This window comes from Euprymna scolopes, chromosome 19, assembly GCF_053919585.1.
Source record: "Euprymna scolopes isolate OS-2025 chromosome 19, ASM5391958v1, whole genome shotgun sequence".
NCBI lineage: Eukaryota > Metazoa > Mollusca > Cephalopoda > Sepiida > Sepiolidae > Euprymna > Euprymna scolopes.
The window spans coordinates 75,544,172-75,564,805 of NC_136500.1; the positions used below are offsets into that span (position 1 = coordinate 75,544,172).

At 32.6% G+C, this 20,634-nt stretch overlaps 1 protein-coding gene and 1 long non-coding RNA gene across 9 annotated transcripts in view; one reads left to right on the forward strand and one right to left on the reverse strand.

The window, feature by feature from the left end:
* Positions 1–20,634, reverse strand: part of LOC145239758 (uncharacterized) — a 340,227-nt gene that overhangs the window by 209,107 nt on the left and 110,486 nt on the right. The window contains exon 1 of one of the 8 annotated variants that reach the window (XM_080103169.1): positions 8,555–9,197. The exons of the other annotated variants lie outside the window; for them this stretch is intronic. Coding sequence (XP_079959295.1) covers positions 8,555–9,010 — 456 coding nt within the window. The 5' untranslated portion in view covers positions 9,011–9,197. Of the gene's footprint in view, positions 1–8,554; positions 9,198–20,634 lie in introns of those variants that run through there. 8 annotated transcript variants of the gene reach the window in all.
* The window catches only part of LOC145239759 (uncharacterized), a 111,572-nt gene that overhangs the window by 79,985 nt on the left and 10,953 nt on the right, over positions 1–20,634 (forward strand). The window lies entirely within an intron of this gene.

Below are 20,634 nucleotides of genomic sequence, written 5' to 3' on the forward strand. Positions count from 1 at the left end.
GTTTCATTAGGACTTGTGATGCGTTGGGACCAAGAGGGGATGAAAAAAAAAACAATGGATGCAGAGTCTCCTGGGAAGCCTACTGTCACCTTCAGTCACAAAATTCTACAAGTTTTAGCAGGAATAGATTTCACCTTTTTCAGGTTGCTGCTTCATTCCACTATCATCAAAATGATATTGTGACGTTTTTGCAAGATTGCATGGCATCATTGAATCTCGAGCAAGAAAGTGATGCTATGAGTGATTCCATTAACTGTGTCATGGTTTACTGCATATACTTTGTTCAGCATACAAAGATGTTCTGTAATGTCAGTTGATGAACTTTCTGCCAGGTAGGAAATACAATGACATTAAAGATGAAAAGAAACGTTAGCAAATACAGCACAGTCAAATAACTAGTATGATAGAATGTTTTAGCAATTTGGATTTTAGCATTTTCAAGAGACGGCACATATCTTTACACCACCACAGCACCATCGATATGCTGAAGAAAAACAAGACTTCAATTTGGCTTCATAGCAAATCTGAAGAGGAACAACTTGCTTGGATTATGTACATCGAAATCTAAAGAAATTAAAATAAAACATCAGGCATTACAGAAGGCGGTATTTCAGAAGAGAAAGCAACAACTGGCATAAATAAAATGAGAAACAAAAATGTAAGGAAGCAAGCTAAAAGCAAAAAATTTCATCGTTGACCCATGGTGAAGACACACGGTGAGCCATGTTTCAGTGAGAAGAATGTCACACAGATGCTGTATGTGCTAGGAAGCGGGAATAGTAAACTTGAAGCCATGAAAGATTAAATTACGTTTCAGAAAATAGTTCTTTGCAATAAATCCAGACATTAAAAACTTGATCAACCCTTAGAGTAACTGGCAAGCCAGTTGAAAGCAGACCTAATAAATTACCACAAAACATTTCCAGACCAGACAACGAATCAGAAAGCACTTTAGTTGATTGGGCACACTTTGGAAACTACAGTTTCAGCAAACAAGAACAGTTTGCGGCAGTATATTATGACAATGACTTTTAATTAGTAATTTGTGCCACAAGCCGTGAAGAAAGACAAGTGAAATTTTTTGACAAGAGTAAAGTGAAAGTAAATGCTTTTAGATGGGAAAGGTCAGAAGTAGCGTTTCTTCTTTGTATATGTTTGACTAGGGGTTTGAAGTAACCACCTCAAATAGATGATTATGGTCAGTTCCGAGTGAAGAATTCAACAGAATTGCAAAGAAATACTAATTTGTATAAAGAACTATATTGTTGAAAACATGCAGCTTTCTCTTCTATTAAAGTTAAATTGGTGTTGAATATGCACGTTTGCTTATGTACACTGCCATAATAAACAAAATGAAAGATACATAAAATTATTGCATTTTCTTGGATATTATTTAAAAGTTCATGGTGTAAAGAGCTAACATTTGGAAATGATATTCAACAATATGTATTGATTAGGTATATAAAATTCCATAGTTATACCTTTATAGGTTTTGTAATATATGATTTTGAAATTAGTATACATTTATGACATTTTGTACTTTTATTTATGCCACCGAAATTAAACACATCAGCATGTTTTACCTACTTATGTCATAAGTTGCAGCTAGAACTGTTTGTAAAAAAAAAAAAAAAAAAAAAAAATAGGGCGAGGCATAATAATCATTATATATAGAATTATATTTTATGTTCAGATTTACTTTCATTTAATTCAATTTTATTTGATGATACTTGAAAAATTGTCCCTCAGTGCTATTTTGCAATTATAAATAATGAATTGTTCACTTTTCACACCTCAAAACTGGAGGCTGAAATTGAATTCGATATAATTATACTGTCGTATTATTTGGATTCATCAAACGACTGTTTTCATCTTGAGTGGGATCTTCACAACAATTTGGTCAATGTAATCTCCGACCTTCTTCAGGTATATTGTGTCGAACACAGGAATTTGGACGGAATTTCGAGCAGAACCCTTTTACTTCATGGGGGTAGCATGCTCCTGTTCCGTCAGCCATGACTAGATAGAGGTCCTAAGTAATTCGCAATTGTATTTTTCAGTCACCCACACTGAGGATTGAACTTTCAACCTTCGGGCGAATATCACTTTTTACACTTGATTTTTCCAAGTACTCTAACCACGGGTCCTTGCAGAAAATTCTAGTACAAATTTTAGGAGCCTTAAACCTACAACTACAAATAAAAATAGGTTTAAGGCTCCTAAAATCCGTACTAGAATTGTCCGCAAGGACCCGTGGCGCAGTGGTTAAAGTACTTGGAAAAATCAAAAGTATAAAAAAAACTGTAAACAGTGATATTCTCCTGAAGGTTGAAGGTTCAATCCTCAGTGTGGGCGACCGAAAACTACAATTGCGAATTACTTAGGACCTCTATCTAGTCATGGTCGATGGAGCAAGAGCACACTACCCCCATGAAGTAAATAAAAGGTTCCATTCGAAATTCCGTCCGAATTCCTGAGTTTGACAAGATACACCTGAAGAAGGTTGGAGGTTACATTGACCGAAACATTGTGAAAAATCACACTCAAGATGAGATCAGTAGTCTGATGAATCCAAATAATATGAATAACCAATCCTCATCTCAAAAATTCAGAAACGTCATAATTATACTTTTACTTCCTCTTGTCTTCTTATACATGATGAAAACATTTTTAGTTGTCACATTTTAGTATAGTAGAAGACCAGGACACTGGCACTAGAATACGTTTTTTTTTTTTTTTTTCAGGTTATGATGTGAAACACAATGTTTTTCTGGTCCCTGGTTACGGTATTTGCCCCGCCTTATGGTGTTATTTATAATGTTATTTGATTATATACATGTGTATTATATACTGTACTGTATCCTGGGGTTCTACTGTACATTGGTTTCAAAGTTGCCATGTTGTAATTTAAACATGTTTGTGCTATGTTTGCGAATATTAAAACGGTCATAACTTGAAAACTAAACAAGATATCTTCATGACTTGTTTTGTTTGAGTGATGTGTATTTTTCTATAAGAGGATTGAATTTAGTCAGTTGTTTTAAAATTTTGGCTGCTGGTATCTATCATAATTTCAGATAAAGAGGCAATTGTCGCAAGTAACCAACATTAGGTCCTTATAATTAGCTAAGATGATTCCTCTGACTATAAAAAAATGGACATGAAACAGACCAGACTTTTTCCACCAAACGTACCCTATTTGAAGTATATAGTCAGAGTCGATGATTTCCTTGATAAAATCAAAAATTCCTCTTCTGATGTGAAGAAGGTACTCTCAATTATAGTGCCCTCGAGTTTTAATTATTTTCTGAAAACTATGATGCACTGATACTAATAGTTTAGTAATAACGTTTACCAAAGATCGTATGATTTCATTGTTTATCCTTTCATAACAAACATGGTCAGTGTTCTTTCTTTGATCTCTTTCAGTTTGAGTAAATTGTTAAATCCTTTGTCTATGATTAGTCACATGTAATTCTCCATTTCCTTTCGAAATTTATCCAGGTTTATTTTAATAATCGGAGGCTTAGACCATCTAGACTCAATTAATTGGGGAGAGAGGAGGAGGTGAACATCTCAACCGACCCCTATTCATTTGCAACTATCATGTTTTCTTGGGGGACACAGGGCAAAATGTTGCCAAAACGATAAAACCGTCCATTTCAAAAACCAACAAAAAGTTCAAGAAATAATCCAATTCTAAAAAATGAGACAAATTTAATAATAACGTGCAGATATAACAGCAGCAGTAACAATAAGAGCATGTGTAAGTGGAAAAATCCGATAACTGACAGAAGAGAGAGAGAGAAAGAAAAAATAGCGTGGGACATGTTTTAGGAAGATATCGGTCAACACAAAACAAAAAATTGATGCACACGTGCCAAACACTGATTAAATTAAAGCAAAAAATAAGAAACATTTTAACAATCAAAACATTAATTTGTATTTCAGTCGTCGAGTGAAATGAGTGATGACATTACTCCAAAAGAACTTATACTTAAATCATGTTTTAGTATAAAAATATAAATACTTTTAAAAACATTCAAGACAGTAAATTTCATCATCCACGTAAAACAAGGAAGAAAAATAACTCAAGTTTATAATTATTCCATTTAAAGAGAAAATGAACTTGAGTTATTAATCTTCTTTAGCCACTCCTTTTCTCGATTTGTTTATAAAGATGGCGACTATATTTTCTGAACTAGTTTTCATTTCAGCATTTCATGCGTACAATAAAACGTAAAAGTATTTTTAGTTTATATATATTTCTTACTAAAACATGTTTTAAGTTTAAATAAGTTGTTGGTAAAATTGAATTATTTCACTCAAAATGGCTGCCGACTGTGAGATGAATGAATTCGTCTGCTACTTGCAGCTGGTGCTTTGAAAAGTTTGTATCCTAGTTTACAGAAACAATATACTATTCTCCAATCCATTTAATTTTTATTTTGTCATGATGAAAAAAAAAAAATAAATAAATTAGAATTATTTTGTAGAACTTTTGCAATTTAAGGGTAGTACTTTTCTTATATATATATATATATATATATATATATATAATTATATATATAATGTTAGTATTTTAAAGTTAAATTCAATTTTTACAGTATCTTTTATGAAATGATGTGAAAGTAAAAAATAGTTAAAGCTCTCTCCATGTTAAGAATGAAGAAATAATGTTATTTCCACACTGCCTGTAAACCATGGATGGGCCTTTTTTCCGTTTTATCTGTTAAAGTGTCAATGGGTACCAACTAAACTCATCTTTCAAAAGTTGATTCTTAGGAGTATTCGGGTCTGTTTTGGACAAATATCACACTTAAAATTGTTGTTGACAAGTAGTTTTTATGATATTAAGACTTATTATCCAATGATTAGTTTTCAATGGTCGCCATTTTTGTTTTCACTTAAGACACTCGACAAATAATGAGCATGCTTAAAAGAAAACCGAAAATTGCTGAGTTTAATGAAAAGGAAGGAAATCTACTTTTGAAATGCGAGTTTTTCACTTTGATCATAAAATCAGTGTTTTTTATTATTTTATTATATAAATGGATAGATCCGAAATATAACGAGTTTTGCTTACAGCAATTTTACAGGTGAAACTTGAACTTTCTTCCCATTTAACAAACTATTTTGCATTTTTTTTTTAAATTTTAATTTAAAAACCAGTAAAATAATTTTTCTTATAATAAAATATTTGTTTTTGTAAACAATACTTTCCTTTCAGATTAAAAATTTATAATTTATTTATTTATCATTTTTTTTTTCACGCCTTATATTAATGTCGTCGGCAAATCATTTTTGATAATTTTTATTATTAAAATAAAATTGGTAAATGTTTACTTTAACTACAACAGAACACCGACCAATGAAAATTGGTTTGGGATAGGTTTTCGGGGTCGCTGACAACGAATCTGATATTCAAACCCGTCGCAAATTTACCGTTTGCATGGTATTAACCCTAGAACCCTCGCACTATTTTGTGCCAACTCACCGCCATCGTTTATGCTATTCTTACATGATACGTCCGCGCATGGACGCGTGTAGTAAGGTGACTTGTCACATCGCGGAAGAATTTTTAAGTAGACATTTGAAATAAAAAGAAAGTTTTCAAAAACAAAATGTGGTTCATTTTTCTGTGTTACGTAGTTTTTGATGGTTTTTAACAAATTAAGTTTTCACGAGCGATTTACAAAAATATTTTTATTTTTCGTTTTTTGCAGGGGGTGTATTCAATTATAGAACTTGTACAACATTTAAGAGGTGCTTATGCATCATGTAAAAATAGCATAAACGATGGCGGTGCGGGTGCGGTGCGCCGCGCGCCGCGGTGAGTTAGCACAAAATCGTGCGAGGGTTCTAGGGTTAATAACCATGCAAACGGTAAATTTGCGACGGGTTTGAATATCAGATTCGTTGTCAGCGACCCCGAAAACCTATTAAAAAAAAAACAAATTTTATTGGTCGGTGTTCTGTTGTAGTTAAATAACATTTACCAAATAATTTTATTGACTCCAAAGTAGAAAAAAAACTGCTAAATGTTGAAAAACAAAAAAATAACGTTTGTTAAATTATATATATTGTTCTTACCTGAAAATTTTTTTTATAAAAACAGATTTTATTATTCAATAATTTTGAGAAAAAAAGTTTAAATTGTAAATTAGTTATTTACAATTTCGCAAACATTTTTTCACAATTAAATTTAAAATTACCGTTGTTAAATTTCGGATCAATTTTTATATTAAAAAACAAACAAACGGTACTTCACGGAGAACGTGACCCTGCCCTACGTAAACGGATTTATTTTTTAATGACTGCTCTCTGAAGGCGTATGCGCAAAAGGTTTTCATTGGTACTATTTGAGCCCCCCCCCCCCAAGCCAAAAGCATTATTTGAACATGTATGAAAAAATAAATGTAACAAAAAATAAAAAATATTTGGGGATAAATAAAAACAAGCACGAAATAAAAATATGAATCAAATTTACTCATCGAAAATAAAATAAAAAAATCCAAAAATAAAATAAATACACGTTTGATTAAAAAAAAAGTGTAGATATACACGAAAATGAAAGAAAACATTTTGCGCATTTCAGGAAGCAATGATTGAAAAATAAAACTGTTTACGCAGGGTCCACGTTCCCCGTGAAGTAGTGAAGTAAGTACCAAACAAACAAAAAACATTAATTTTATTTTCACAATAAATAATAAAAAATATATTTTTCGGTGCTTGTGTATTTATAATTGGATATGTAAAAAAATAAATTTGAAATGAATGTTACGTATCGTCGAAATTTGTAAAACTTCACAAATCACGAAAAATGATAGATAATCTGCTGATACTATTTTCTACAAAAAAAAAAAAAAAAAAAAATTTAATACAATTTCAACATGACACATAATTACGTAAACAGTATTTTTTTTTTACTTCAAATGCCAAATTGTTTCTTCAAAGTAGGGGACAAACTTTTCGAAGCATCAGCTGCCATTAGCAGCGGCTCATTAACGTCGTACCTATTTACTATGCCTCCCCACGGGACAGAGTTAGACACCAGGGTCGTTTTTTAACGTGGAGAAAAGGTACAAAAATAAAAATTGTCTCAGTCGTGTAGGATTTCTCCTCTGCCGAAAGAGAACAAGAAATGGAAGTGCAGCATCTGAAGAACAGATACTACACTTTGATCTTGTCCCGAAGGCCAAGCGTTTTATGTAACGTCGTAATCGGTAGCAATTTTGAGTAAAATCATTTAATTTTACTAAATTGTTTAGGATTAAATGCCAATATAATATATAATAACCCTAAAGCACAATTTTTGGTTCTTGTCCAGAATTCCATATTAAAAAAAAAAAAAAAAAATCTGTATAATGTACCTATCTGTGACGAAACGAAAATATATTCCAAATATTACGTAAATTGATCATGTAATTTTCTTGTAAAGAAAATCATTTTTAAGCGATTAATGAGAAGTCGTAGGCATTACAGCATAAACCTTTGTTTATTGTTTTAAAGACTTTTCAAAATGACGGATAAGACAGCTGCTCTTCAGTTACTCATAAAATTTGATTTCCTTATTTAAAAATAAAACTTCATCAATTTACGTGATTTTGAGAATATAATATTTGGTGCTTCTACACTATTAGAACAAAATTCTGTAGTCGATAAATGGAGTTTTCAGATAAAAACAATGGTTTCCACTGATTTTTTTTTTGTCAATTCTAATAAAATACAATGTTAGCTTCCAAATTATGCAGTCGAAATTATCTGAATATTACTGAATTATAAAAAAAAAAACTTTAATCATGATAGCAGGTGAAAAATTGCGGCTATCTTGTTTAAATCGAAACGGAAAATTAACTCCCGGGTTTGTATTACTGTACACATAGATTCGAAAAAGTTGTCAAAAAACAAATATAGAACAAATAAATGTTATCAAAGGCAAGATAAGTTACTTTTCTACCTAACTGGATATATTTTTTGTGTTTTTATTCAGTGTAACAAATGTTTATTTAGCTCGAAAAACATGCAGTGTTTACCGATGTATTGGAAAATTCAAAATGGCAGCCGACTCTCTCTCGGAGAGGGTACGTTTGGGAAAAGGTATTATAAATAATAAACTAGACAAAACACTGTTAGAAAACAACCCAATATATGTCAACTTATGTCACGGTAACATATATTGAGCGAATTTCTAACAGTATTTTGTCTAGTTTATTATTTATAATACCTTTTCCTAAACGTACCCTCTCCGAGAGAGAGTCGGCTGTCATTTTGAATTTTCCAATACATCGGTAAACACTGCATGTTTTTCGAGCTGAATAAACATGTTACACTGAATAAAAACACAAAAAATATATCCAGTTAGGTAGAAAAGTAACTTATCTTGCCTTTGATAACATTTATTTGTTCTATATTTGTTTTTTTACAACTTTTTCAAATCTATGTGTACAGTAATACAAACCCGATATTTTCTTTCCTTGGCATGTACGTACATCATAGACTTTTTGTTATATATATAAGAAATTCTGGACAAGAACCATATTTTTTGTATTACCTCTTTTTTTCTCTCGGGAGGTAGCTGAAATCGTTGAATTTCAGTTACTTTCTGGTAAACATCGATGTTCGAAATCATAGACGACGGTAATTCCGAAGGAACGGATGTAATACAAGGTTGAATAAGCTGCGCGGATAAATTGGTTGTATTGCTTATGCTTGTCTTTTTCTTTAGCATATTAGACATTTTGGCCGCTTTGTGCGCATTTGGGGGATGATTGTGGTCAGTACATTTGATCAAGATGTGCTTTCCAGTATCCGAAAGTTTCGTTACGGCTCGACCTTTGCACGAACGAGCTTTATCAGTTGAGCACCACCAATAATAACTAGGCTTCGTCGATCTAATTCCCTTGACACAACAGTGCCTCCACATTAAATATCCCCGGAGAATCAACATATCGCGCCCTTTCTGCGACAGAACAGTTTCGCACATTTCTTCTTCTATGGAACGATCCATAGTTTCGGTTGCTTACAGAATTTAAGTTTTGTCTACCTAACTTCAAATGAGAATTTTAGTCGTGAAAGATTTTTTGGACTGTTATATTCAATAAGACATCGAAGTTATGTCCCTTAGTTTATAACTCCTGAAACCAACTTTTATTTATTTATTTTTTATACTTCGCGGAAGCAATGGAATTATTTTACATTGGAGCTTTCCTATTCGGCGAGACAAAAATAGTCATAAACGGTGTTTATCAAAATATGACTCCCGCTGAAAATTTCAAACGTACTTCCTTGTTTTCGTATTCGATTACAATTTATATATATCAGTATATATTTATTTAAGCAGACATCGGTGTCATTTCAATTTCCATCTGGAATAATGGCATTAATAAGAATTTGAATTTTATGTAGTCATAACAAAAACACATAAAGACTAGACGACCAATTAGGACTGTTTTTTGATTGTGTTTGAAATATTAACAACTAAAGTTAATTTCCAAAAGGAAAAAAAGTATTTGTACACGTATAAAAAAGGTATGAAAAATGTTTTCACAGCGAGCATTGTTTAAGATTATATACAAATTATGTTATGCCAAAAGTTTCACATTCATGTAAGCAAAGAAATATTAAAATCTTACATAAAAATTATGCGAAACGTGTAATTTAAAAAAAAAAAAAAAAATAGAAATAGTTTTTGCAATTATAATTTTTTTGTGTGACAATATTAGATAAACAATGCTTAATTCAATGATAGTTCGAGAAATTAATTTTTCTTCGGGTTATATCGAATTCATTAATACGGATTTTAGGGGCTTTTTTTCATAATGTTTCTGTAAAAATTAAATAATTTTTTTTAATTGTTACAATTTACGATGCTTTATTTTCATAAAAAAAGCAAAAATAAATTCATTCATTTTTTTTTACTACTGAAAAACATAACTTTAGTAAAGGTATTCTTTGTTTAAAAAAAATAATACATTTTCACTAAGATTTAACTAAAAATAATGCGTTCATTATATTCCGTGATCATTATTTTATAAATACTGAAAATTTCATTAAAGTTGATTAATTTCCTGATTTTTGGTGAATTTTTAAGTAAAGGGAGGGGGTCAAAATGTTTATACATTTTGAGCATCGGCATTCATTTTGCATATACCTAGTCTTACCGCATGTTAACCGTCGTTGGGTCATTTTATGCCGAAACATAAAATATATTTTGTAAAACAAATAATCTTTAAATGATCAATTCTATTTAACTCATAGATGGAAGGCTGACCAGTACTTCCACTCTCGATCAAAATAGATCGAAGAGTAATGTTAACTAAGAGGTGATTCCAACCTCCCTCAAACTTCCAAATTTAGAATTTACTACTGGATTCAGTCTTGTCTCAAAGTTTAATAGAGTAGCATAATCATGTTGACAGTGTTGACACACCGGTTCTTGTTAGATCACCTAGGTTAAGCAACGTTGAGCTTGGTCAATACCATAAGGGTGACCATTTTAGAATACCAGGTACCATATGGAGGATTTTGACACCTCCCTGCAAGAACTAGGGGGGGGGTCCTCTCTCCGGACTGTGATAAATAAGTGACTGGGGATCATTTGTGAAGATGACTTTCTCTAGAAAATTACGATTTTAAAGAAAGTTGATTAAATCTGCTTAGAGTGAATGTGGCATCACTAATAGGACAGGTAAAAAAAAAATTTTAATTAAAAAATAGTAGAATGGAGCTGGATTTTGAGACTGGAGGGATTAATAAGTCACCATTTATCACAAAAGCCACTAAAGGATAACGGTTAAGGAGATATATGGCTTATCAGTTAAATGATGAAGAATATTATGTAAGGATAGAAAATGAGTGGAATAAAAAAAGTTTAATTATTAATAAGGGTGGTTTATAATGAATATTTTGGACACAAAATTTGAAGACGAGCCTATAGCCTACAGAGAAGCAGTTCTGTGGTAATGCATTTCACAAACTTTTATCTAAGACTAGGCACACTGCGGAAGAAAACAAGCCGCGCATGCATGGTCCCCCTCTGGTGCTGCATGTGAGATGATGCCACTAAAAATAGTGAAGAAATGATAAATGTGAGAAGTCTGAAGGGTCAATGTTGCCTTCACATTTTCGTCAAGTTTCAGAAAAATCTAATGGATGGAGCAAAAGTTATGGGGTTAAAAGAGTTATTTTTTGAGCTCCTGGGAATGCTGAATACCAGTGAAAATGGACAAACGGTGCAGTTTCACACCTGAAGACATGTATATTTGAATTCAGCACCATGAAAACCATTATATAGACATACATATCAAGTTTTTGAGTAATATGAAAAATGAGCTTCAAAAAGGCATGTTTTTTTTTTAGCCCTAAAAGTCCCAGACGGATGCAAACCAGAATTTTGCCAGGGTCACCCATACTGAATTTATATTAAGAACAATGGCCTCCACATTTTGGCCACGTTTCAGGACAATCTAATCGATAGATCAAACACTATGGGGCAAAAAGTGTTATCTTTGGCCATGTTGGGGCATTTTTGACCTCTTAAGCCCCATGGGAAGCCGAATCCTAGTGTAAATGGATAACCGTGCAGTTTCAGGCCTTAACACATGTATATTTGAGTTGACCACCATGAAAACCCACTATATAGTCAGACATATCAAATTTTTGTTGAGAAATATGAAAAAAAAAAAAGCTACAAGAAAGGGTCGTTTTTAGCACTAAAAATCTCTGGGGACGCAAACCAGAATTTTGCCAGGATCACCAATACTGGATTTATATTAAGAACAATGGGCTCTACATTTTGGCCAAGTTTCAGAAAAATCTAATGGATGGATCAAAAGTTATGGGGCAAAATGTGTTATTTTTGGCTATTTTGGAGCATTTTTTACCTCTTTTTGAGCTCCTGGGGAGGCAACAGGAATTTTTGCAAAAAAATTTACTCCGCACATCTATTAAATGTAATACAATTAATTTGTGGTAAAATTTCATGAAAAACTAATGGACGCCACTAAAAACATAGGTTCCTCTCTAATAAATCAGGGGACCAAAATGGAAAAAACAAAAAAATTCTGCAAAATTCAGAAAAATTATTTGTGAGATAATCTATGGAAATTTTTGTGTAAAAATCGAAAGAAGTACCTTGACATCTTTAAATGTCCAAAGCGTTTTTATGGTTGGTGGGCATGACTCGCGTGAGGTACACAAAAAAAATAGTGGATATATCTGCATCTGTCCACAGAAAGGTTTTGCCCATTTTACAAGACATATTCTTAGCTTCTAATGAACAAACATTAACGCTAGGACATTTATTACTTGGTATTGCTGGACACTATCTGTTTGGATCTGCCCAAACAATTGGTTTGTTAAATAGTTTGGGGAATTGTGATTCTCACTCAGTTTTTAATCATGAGGGAGTATTAGCTAAATTTGTGATGGATTGTGTAGAACATTCTCTTTCCATGAACTATTCAGACAGGGGTTCCAACAACTTTGATATATGACAATAATAATTTTGACAAGAAAACTTTTTTTCTGGGCATGGAATAACCCACAACAGAAGTGGTAGAATTATACAAAACAATATCCTACATTAATGTTCCTTTAGCATTTCAGGTAAACATCTAAATAGAACAAGGGAAAGATTATTTGAGCCACCAGCAATAAATCTGGCTAAAAGAAAGGAGGTATCTATAAAATGAGCTTTTATACAAATCCCTATATACAACCTCCATGATTGTTGTTGTAGAAAATGGAAATTCCATAATTCACAGGATGAATCAGCTTCCTGTTCCAGAAAGTTTAATGGATTTAATTAAAAACATCAATCCAAATATCTGTACATGTCTACAAAACAAGGTATAATGATATGCACAAATATACTAGAGATACATGCAATGAAACTGCTGGAAACAATGGTGTAAAAGAAAATGCTGATTATGATAGTAGTGATGAAGTGACATAAGTCTTAAATAAAATAATAGATCCTATAACACATGCTTTTTTTTTTTTTATTGCTTTCAATAAATTACCATAAATGATAGTCTGTGTTCTTGTTTATAGATAGAAGAATAAATATTCTAAAGAAATATTGGCTAAATCTTATTTTATTAAAAATTTAAAAGTTAGTTCCTTCACTCAAATGTGCAATAATTTGCGCATTTGAGTGACGGAACTAACTTTGAAATTCTGAATTATCACAAATACGTTCCGAGTTAAAATGTCTCTGCACAACAAGAACATACGTCAGTCGTGAGACTGCATACTAAGGATGGGCAAAGTTTCATACCTTACTTCTCCATATTGTATGAAGTATTCCCAAAGTTATTCTATGGAAACCTTGATAACTCAGAAACTATCTAATCGGGCTAAAATTTTGCATGATGGTCGCTATTAAAGAACACCAGATTAATACATCAAATTAGAAAAAATATGAAATTAAAATTCTGTCCAAATTTTAATCTTGATTGAACTTTTCATGGTCAATGTCATAAAATGGACTTCATTGGCTATAATTTGGGCCAAGTCACAAGTTTATTATGAAGAGAACCAAAGTTATCAAAAGTGACTTTCATTTTTTTTTTTTTTTTTGACCTTTGACCTCCAAAATCAAATCAGTTCTAAGTTAGACCATGATCGATATTCTAACAAAGTTTCGTGACAATTTATCAAATAATGTGCATGCTACATAATAAAACAGTAATAAACTTGACCAAAAAAGACATAACCTTCTCGATGGAGGTAAAAACAGTAATTTTGTGTGGTAGAATATAAATAGTTGTACACAAGAACAAAAAATCTATTAAATTATACATATTAAAGCAATATCAAAGTAAAAGTCGGGAGAAAATACCCCCCCCCATATTCTCAGCTGAAACAGATTATAGATATCAGGTTCAATATCTATGTATTAAATGATGAATTTAATTAGGAATAAAATGTGCTATACTACATGGTTGTATATTTGCGGGTTTGACGCTACTGTAGTGATATCAAGATAGGATTCAAACAAATGACAAAATCACTGGCTTGAATAACCACCTTTCCTCTTTGCTTTCTTTCTCAACTTCATTGGGATAGACTCCTATTCAGTTCCAAAAGCAAGTCAATTTTCACAGAAGATGTTAATATTTTTTAACCAAAGTAAATTGTTTTAAACCCAAAATCTAACAAGCCGGTGCAAACTTATAAAAATGAGAAAATAAGGAGACAAACTATATTACAATTCGGCACACCTCAAAGGACCCAAGAAAGTATACTCATACACTCCCTCCATACCTTTGCCCGAGAAAGGTGAAAGAACAAACACTTTTGGACTCTGACGTACAGTCAAGAACAAAGTTAACCAACACACACAATACTATGCTACCTAATACTTACACATATAATTAACATTTGCATATTCACACTAACATCCTTATCACTCGTGTCTAATATTCACTGAACATTTTTGTACCGAAAACACGAGTAGCATTAACTTTCCTAATGAACATTTCTTCACTAAAAAATGATTTATCTTTTTATAAACTTATATTATATAAATGTTTTGTTTAATCATGTTTTCCTTCAGTTTTTCATTTACAAAATTTTATTCATGTTAAGTTAGCACTTACTAGCTGGTGACCCTAATATCCCTCAATGTCTCATTTATTTCCATTTTAATGTACATGCATGTCAGTTTAATATGCTTCATTTTCTTACCGTTTCTATAATGTAACTTTTATAAACAATTGCTATTGCTGGCGTGATTCTCGGTAACATATGATTTACTCAAAGACTATCACCGAAAAAGGCCCAATCAAGATCAAGGATTATGCCATACAAGGGTTTAAGTCCTCATGTTCTATTTGAATTATTTTTCATATTTAAATTTGGCTGCTATTCTCACAAATATGTAACATTCAGACTGGTGGAAAAAAAAAAAAGTATAATGTTCAGTAGTAAAGTGCACCACAGAATTAAAACAAAATTCCTATGTAATAGTCATTTTAAGGTGCACATGTGTGTTCCATTAAATCTAGCAAAAAATCAATAGATTTTTATTTTATTTTTTTTATTTTACTTGGGGGGTCACCATTTATCAAAGCCCGAAGGCTACTCAAGGTTAAGGGTTAATGAATGTAACATAGTAATGTATTTGTTAATGGTGTAAATTGGGTAGAATTTGATGTATGGGGACAACTCAAGAATTTGTTTACATTGGATTTGAAGGCTACCATGTTGTATTCCACCAGGAAGCAAGACAGCAGAACAGTGTTCAAAAGGTAGGTAGTTCTGGGAAAGAAGCTTTGTTTATGGAATCTGTTTAGATTTAGGCACAGACAGAGAGCGGGGGAAATCATTTATAATGGTTGTAACTAGTTGAGTGTTTTTTTTGGGAAAGTTTGGAAAGGGAGAACCATAGATTGGAGTTCAGTAGAGCACTTACCATAAAAATTACGATAGAGCAGAGACAGGCTCACAACGTCTCTTTTGTGGGAAAGAGTATGCAAGGAAGAGAAAAGGGTATCACCTACTAGGTTTTGAAGCCAGTTTTGAACTATCAAGACTGGATAGAGTGTGTCAAGCAGCTCCAGCTCAGATGTAGCAACAGTACTCCATTTTAGAGTGTACCTGGCTCTTATACAGATAGGGGATTGCATTGGCAGCGAGTTATCTGCTGGAGCGGTAGAGTGATCCAACCATTTTTCCAATAATCTTGACAGATCAGGAGTGAAGGTCAGTTTCAGAAGGCTGTCAAAGCATGGAGCTTTTCCAAGACGAGAGCCATTCATTTCAATTTTCCCCATTGCACCATGTTCTCAAAATCAAAAGTGAGGGAATCAGAAAGATCTTGGTCATTGCTGATCTTTGAAGTGTTGCCCTAGATTGTGGTGTCTTCTGCATGAATGATCTAAGAATGTGGTTTGGGAGGTCACTGATGAAGACTAGGAAGAGTGTTAAGCCCAGGACGCCAGCATTAGTACTAGGAGTTTCTGATTTTTGTCCATCAACAACTACTCTTATAAACCTACCAGAGAGAAAAGATTTAATAATTGAGAGGACATAGCTGGCAATCTTGCGATGTAGACCTTTATACCATACTCTATCAAAAGCCTTTGATATGTCCAGAGCTATTGCTCTAGAAATAAAGCCTCTGTCAAGATTCACTAATCCTATGTGATATTACAGTTAGTACATCAGCTGTGGATCTCGCACAATGGAAACCATATTGCATGTGACCGAGCAAGTTATTTTTTTTTTTAGCTGTTTATCACAGATTTCAGCAACTTACCCATGATGCACAGGAGACTGACTGGTCTGTACGGAGATGAAAATGCCCGATCTCTAAAATTTTTAAATACAGGGTAGACTAATGAAGTTTTCAGGATGTTGGAAAGCATTTCTCCGTTTAAATAGCTTTAAGTAATGATGCTAGTTCTGGTTGAAGCTTTTTGAGCACTATGATTGGAATGTTGTCAGGGTCTGTTGCTTTACTGGAATCAAGGTTTTTGATAAACTCGGAAATATCATATACAAATATTTATATGTTGCATAGTGTGTTTTTAGTCACGAGGAAATACAGGGGGGGGGGGGGGGCTCTGATTGCAAAGGGTAGAATTTGCTGCAAAGTTCTTGGTAAATAGTTTTACTTTGTCAGATGCTGACGAGATTACCTCAGGTTCATTGATGATAGTAGGGATAGAGGACATGCTTCTGTTCAGGACCTTGTTTGTTATTCACCAAAATTGGTGGGAACCAAGCTACTGCTCAGCTACTTTAAACTTGACATACTGAGCATACAAATCTCTTGTATTCTTTATTGGCGTTTTACAATCATTGCTGACAGTCCTAAAGGTGGCTGTAGTTTCACAACATTTATTACACTTGAAACAATGGAAATAGTGATTTTGGCGTGCAATGGCCATGGCACATTCTGGGATGAACCACAACCGGGTGTTAAGGTTTTACTGGAATTTCTTGGACGGTATGAAGTGGTTTATACCAACAATTAACCATTTAGTCAGGTCAGAAACTATAGAGGACATGTTCTTTTTGAACATGGAGTGCAAAGGTATATCTGATGTAAATGTTCGGAAGTTATCCTAATCAGCCATAGAGTATCAATATACATTACCATGAAGAGGTATATCTGAGGACTTATTACATTTTGATTTTATCTTAACAGAGACAAGTGAGTAATCAGAAGATTCCAATGGAGACAGAATGGAGGATGAGCACATTTCTAGGCAAGTTTTTAAAAAAAAAGTCAAGGAGACTTGCATGTTGTCTGTCAAGAGTTGGGCATACAAGTGGGTTTGTGAACAATTTGTGTTACGTCATAAGCAATCGAGAAATCATGACAGTACCTCTCCTCATCATCCGTCTTGTTTGAGTGGACTAGCCATTCAACATTGAAGTCTCCATATTAGCTGAGGGATGAGTACACAGAATATGGTCAATTTTATCAGAGATACTCTCAATGATAGGAACTCTTATGGGGATGATAGACGGCAAATATCAACATAGTGCTATGAGCAAGTGCTACTCTGAAGCACAGAAAGGCAAATTAAGATCTTCTATGGAGATGTCCCTACCACATGGAAAGTTATCTCTAATGTATGCACATATTCCATGCCCATGATGATTTTGGAGGTCATATTTTGATATCAAGTTTGAGTATCCTTTAATCGCAAACTCATCTAGGGAAATAGTTGATCCAATGCCAGTTTCACACAGAAACAATAAGTCAGGTTTAGTCTCCTGTAATTAGATTTCAACCTCTGGAAGGTTGGAACATATACCCCCCCTTCCATTTTAAAAGGAAAACTGGTAATGGGGGTTCTACATTGGGAGTTGCAGTTCTTGTTTTGATTTTTAATATTTTTCATTGAGGATTCAGACATGTGGGAAAAAGTTGGCAGAGTTGTTAGAGCAGAGAAAAAAAAAATTAAAAAGAAAATACACAGAATGATTTTTTTTTTCTTTTTTACACAGTGGTCACTACTTATCAAGGCCCGGAAGCCACTCAGGGATAAGGGTTATTGCAAGTACATTAGGTTAGTGTGGAGATTTGATGAAGTGTTTACTTAAGCGGGCGGTACATTAGGAATTTGTTAACATTGGACTTGAAGACATCCAAGTTGTAGTCAGGTGGGAAGCAGGCAGACGGAACAGAGTTCCACAGGCGTGCAGTTCTAAGAAAGAAGCTTTGTTCATGGAATCCACATTTTGATTTAGGCACAGATAAAGAGTGGGGGAAATTTCTCACAGTGGATTCAGCTAGACGGGTGTTTTTCGTGAAAGATTGGCGAGGGGAGACCAGAGATTGGAGTTCAGACGAGCACCTGCCATGGAAATAATGCATATTGCAACCATATAGAGGAAAAGCCATAACATTACCAACTAATATGGCATTGAGAGACTCCCACCAGAAAGTACTGCAAGGTTCAGAATTCATTTACCAAATGGCAATACAGCAGGCCCAGTACTTTGCACCTGCTGATAGGATTGCCTCCTTGGTGGTTAAGGCAAGGTTCAGATCCCTGACTATCAGGCGGATAACGTCAGCCCAGGTAAAACGTTTACCTTCACCACCTTTATTAGTGACATGGCTACAAGGATATAAATAGGAAAAATAAGGACATCTTAAATGACTGCTCAGGAAAAACAGTCGGCCTAGTGTACAGTTGTTTTCTTCTCCCTTTGTCAGAAACATTGTTAATTGTAAATAAGGATTGAAGGACAAAATAGAAGCAAGAATTACGGGGCTGCTGAGAATACATCAACAATTTTTCACAAATTTTTTTATATTGATTCACATTTGAAGTAATTTATACTTAAAATGGAGTTTTTATAAAACATATGAGGAAATACTTTTTTTGCACGTGATCCTTCCCCATATTTCATTTCACAAAATTATAATTGATAAAAATTTTCATATTTTATAAAGTTGAAGAGTTCAAAACAAGCACATATTTTTTTTTGTTTAATAAACCCATTCTTTTGTCACTTTTATTAATATACTATAACCTGTTGAATTGCAAAGAAAAAGTTAAAAAAAATAATTAATTTTTTTAAAAGATTAAAATTATTTAAATCCCATTCTTACAAAATGGTCAGTTTTAAACAGAATTTTGAATAAGAATTTCCTAACTTTTCAAAATATTTAATATGAAAATAAATATTGTCAACTGTAATATAGCGAAATTGAGAGCAATTTCAAAACATTGTAAAAATATGGTTTATTTGTCACTTGCCCGTCATAAAATATGCTAAAATATATTTTAATTCATGCAGATTTTGTATTTATTATTACAGAACCAATTCTCTATTGAATATTATATTGTACCTAATATATAGTACAGATTGAAAAAATAAAAATCACTTGGGTGCCATCAGCTAGAATCAAAAACAAAACATTTAAGTGGTTTAGCTACCGTTTGAGCTAACCTAACAGATAGATAAGAAAGATTTCAAATTAAACCACTACTATTCAGGATTGAATTTGCACATGCACAAAACTAATAGATGTCGGCAAGTTGAATTGAATAGTTTGCATTTCAATTTGCCGACATACTTCTGTATGCGTTATTCATCAACCCAAATAAAAATTTTGCTTATTATAAATAATCCTTGGTGTAGGGTTTTTACTACAAATGTACGGCAAAAATTATGCCAAACTGCTCCTGCTGTTTGTCATATAGAAACAACATGTACAGTTCCTTGATTCAAAATGAGCCAAATTGGACATTTAGGCATGTCAGATTTTGGCACATAATGAGGTTTACTAAAATTCCACAACTAAATGTACGATTATTTGCTCCTGCTGCTGATTTGCTATTAAAGCAACTTTGACACAAACAAGATACTGGATTTATCAGTGTAAAATATTGTAAAACCTATTTTAGTATTATTAAAATAAACAATAAATTTACTCAAGTTTCAGTAGAGAGATTATTTTTTGGCAAACATATTGCTAGATTCATATAAAAAGTATTTACAAAAATATATTTTTTAAAATATTCTCTCTTAAGGCAGATAGTAAATAGATACATAAATATTTATATAATGAACTCCTTCACTAAAATAATTATTTTTTTCTAGTTCTGTGTGCCACTTTGTTTGTTTTTTTTCATAAAAATCTTCCTAAAAAAATAAGTTTATTTTTTAGATTAGTTGTGCTTTAATTTTACTAATTATGTACAACTAAAAAATAAACAATTTTATGTACGTCTAATTAAATCCTAAAAGACTGAAACAATTATTTGGCACACTGTATTAGAAAAAATAATTCTCAGTCGTTAAGAGTTTAATTAGACATAGCAACTTTGACAGTTTCAAAATTTAAATTTAAAAATTAAATTTAAAAAAAAGCAGTAGTCGATAAGGATTTCCTCTTTTTATAAAAATTTTCTAGTGTTACACTGTTGTATTACAAAATTCAAATTTTAAAGAAAAAGGTCACTTCTAAAATCTAATTTGCAAAAAACTCAGCTGAAAGTTGTGATTCGTTTCGTTTTTTTATTTCAATAATAAAAAAATAAACTTTTTTTTTTTTTTTTAAGTTTAAAAAATAATAAAATAAAAAAAAAATGGCACACTAGGTTGAAAAATAAAGTTTCTGTTTTTAAGCAGTTGCCAAAAATAATCGCAACTATG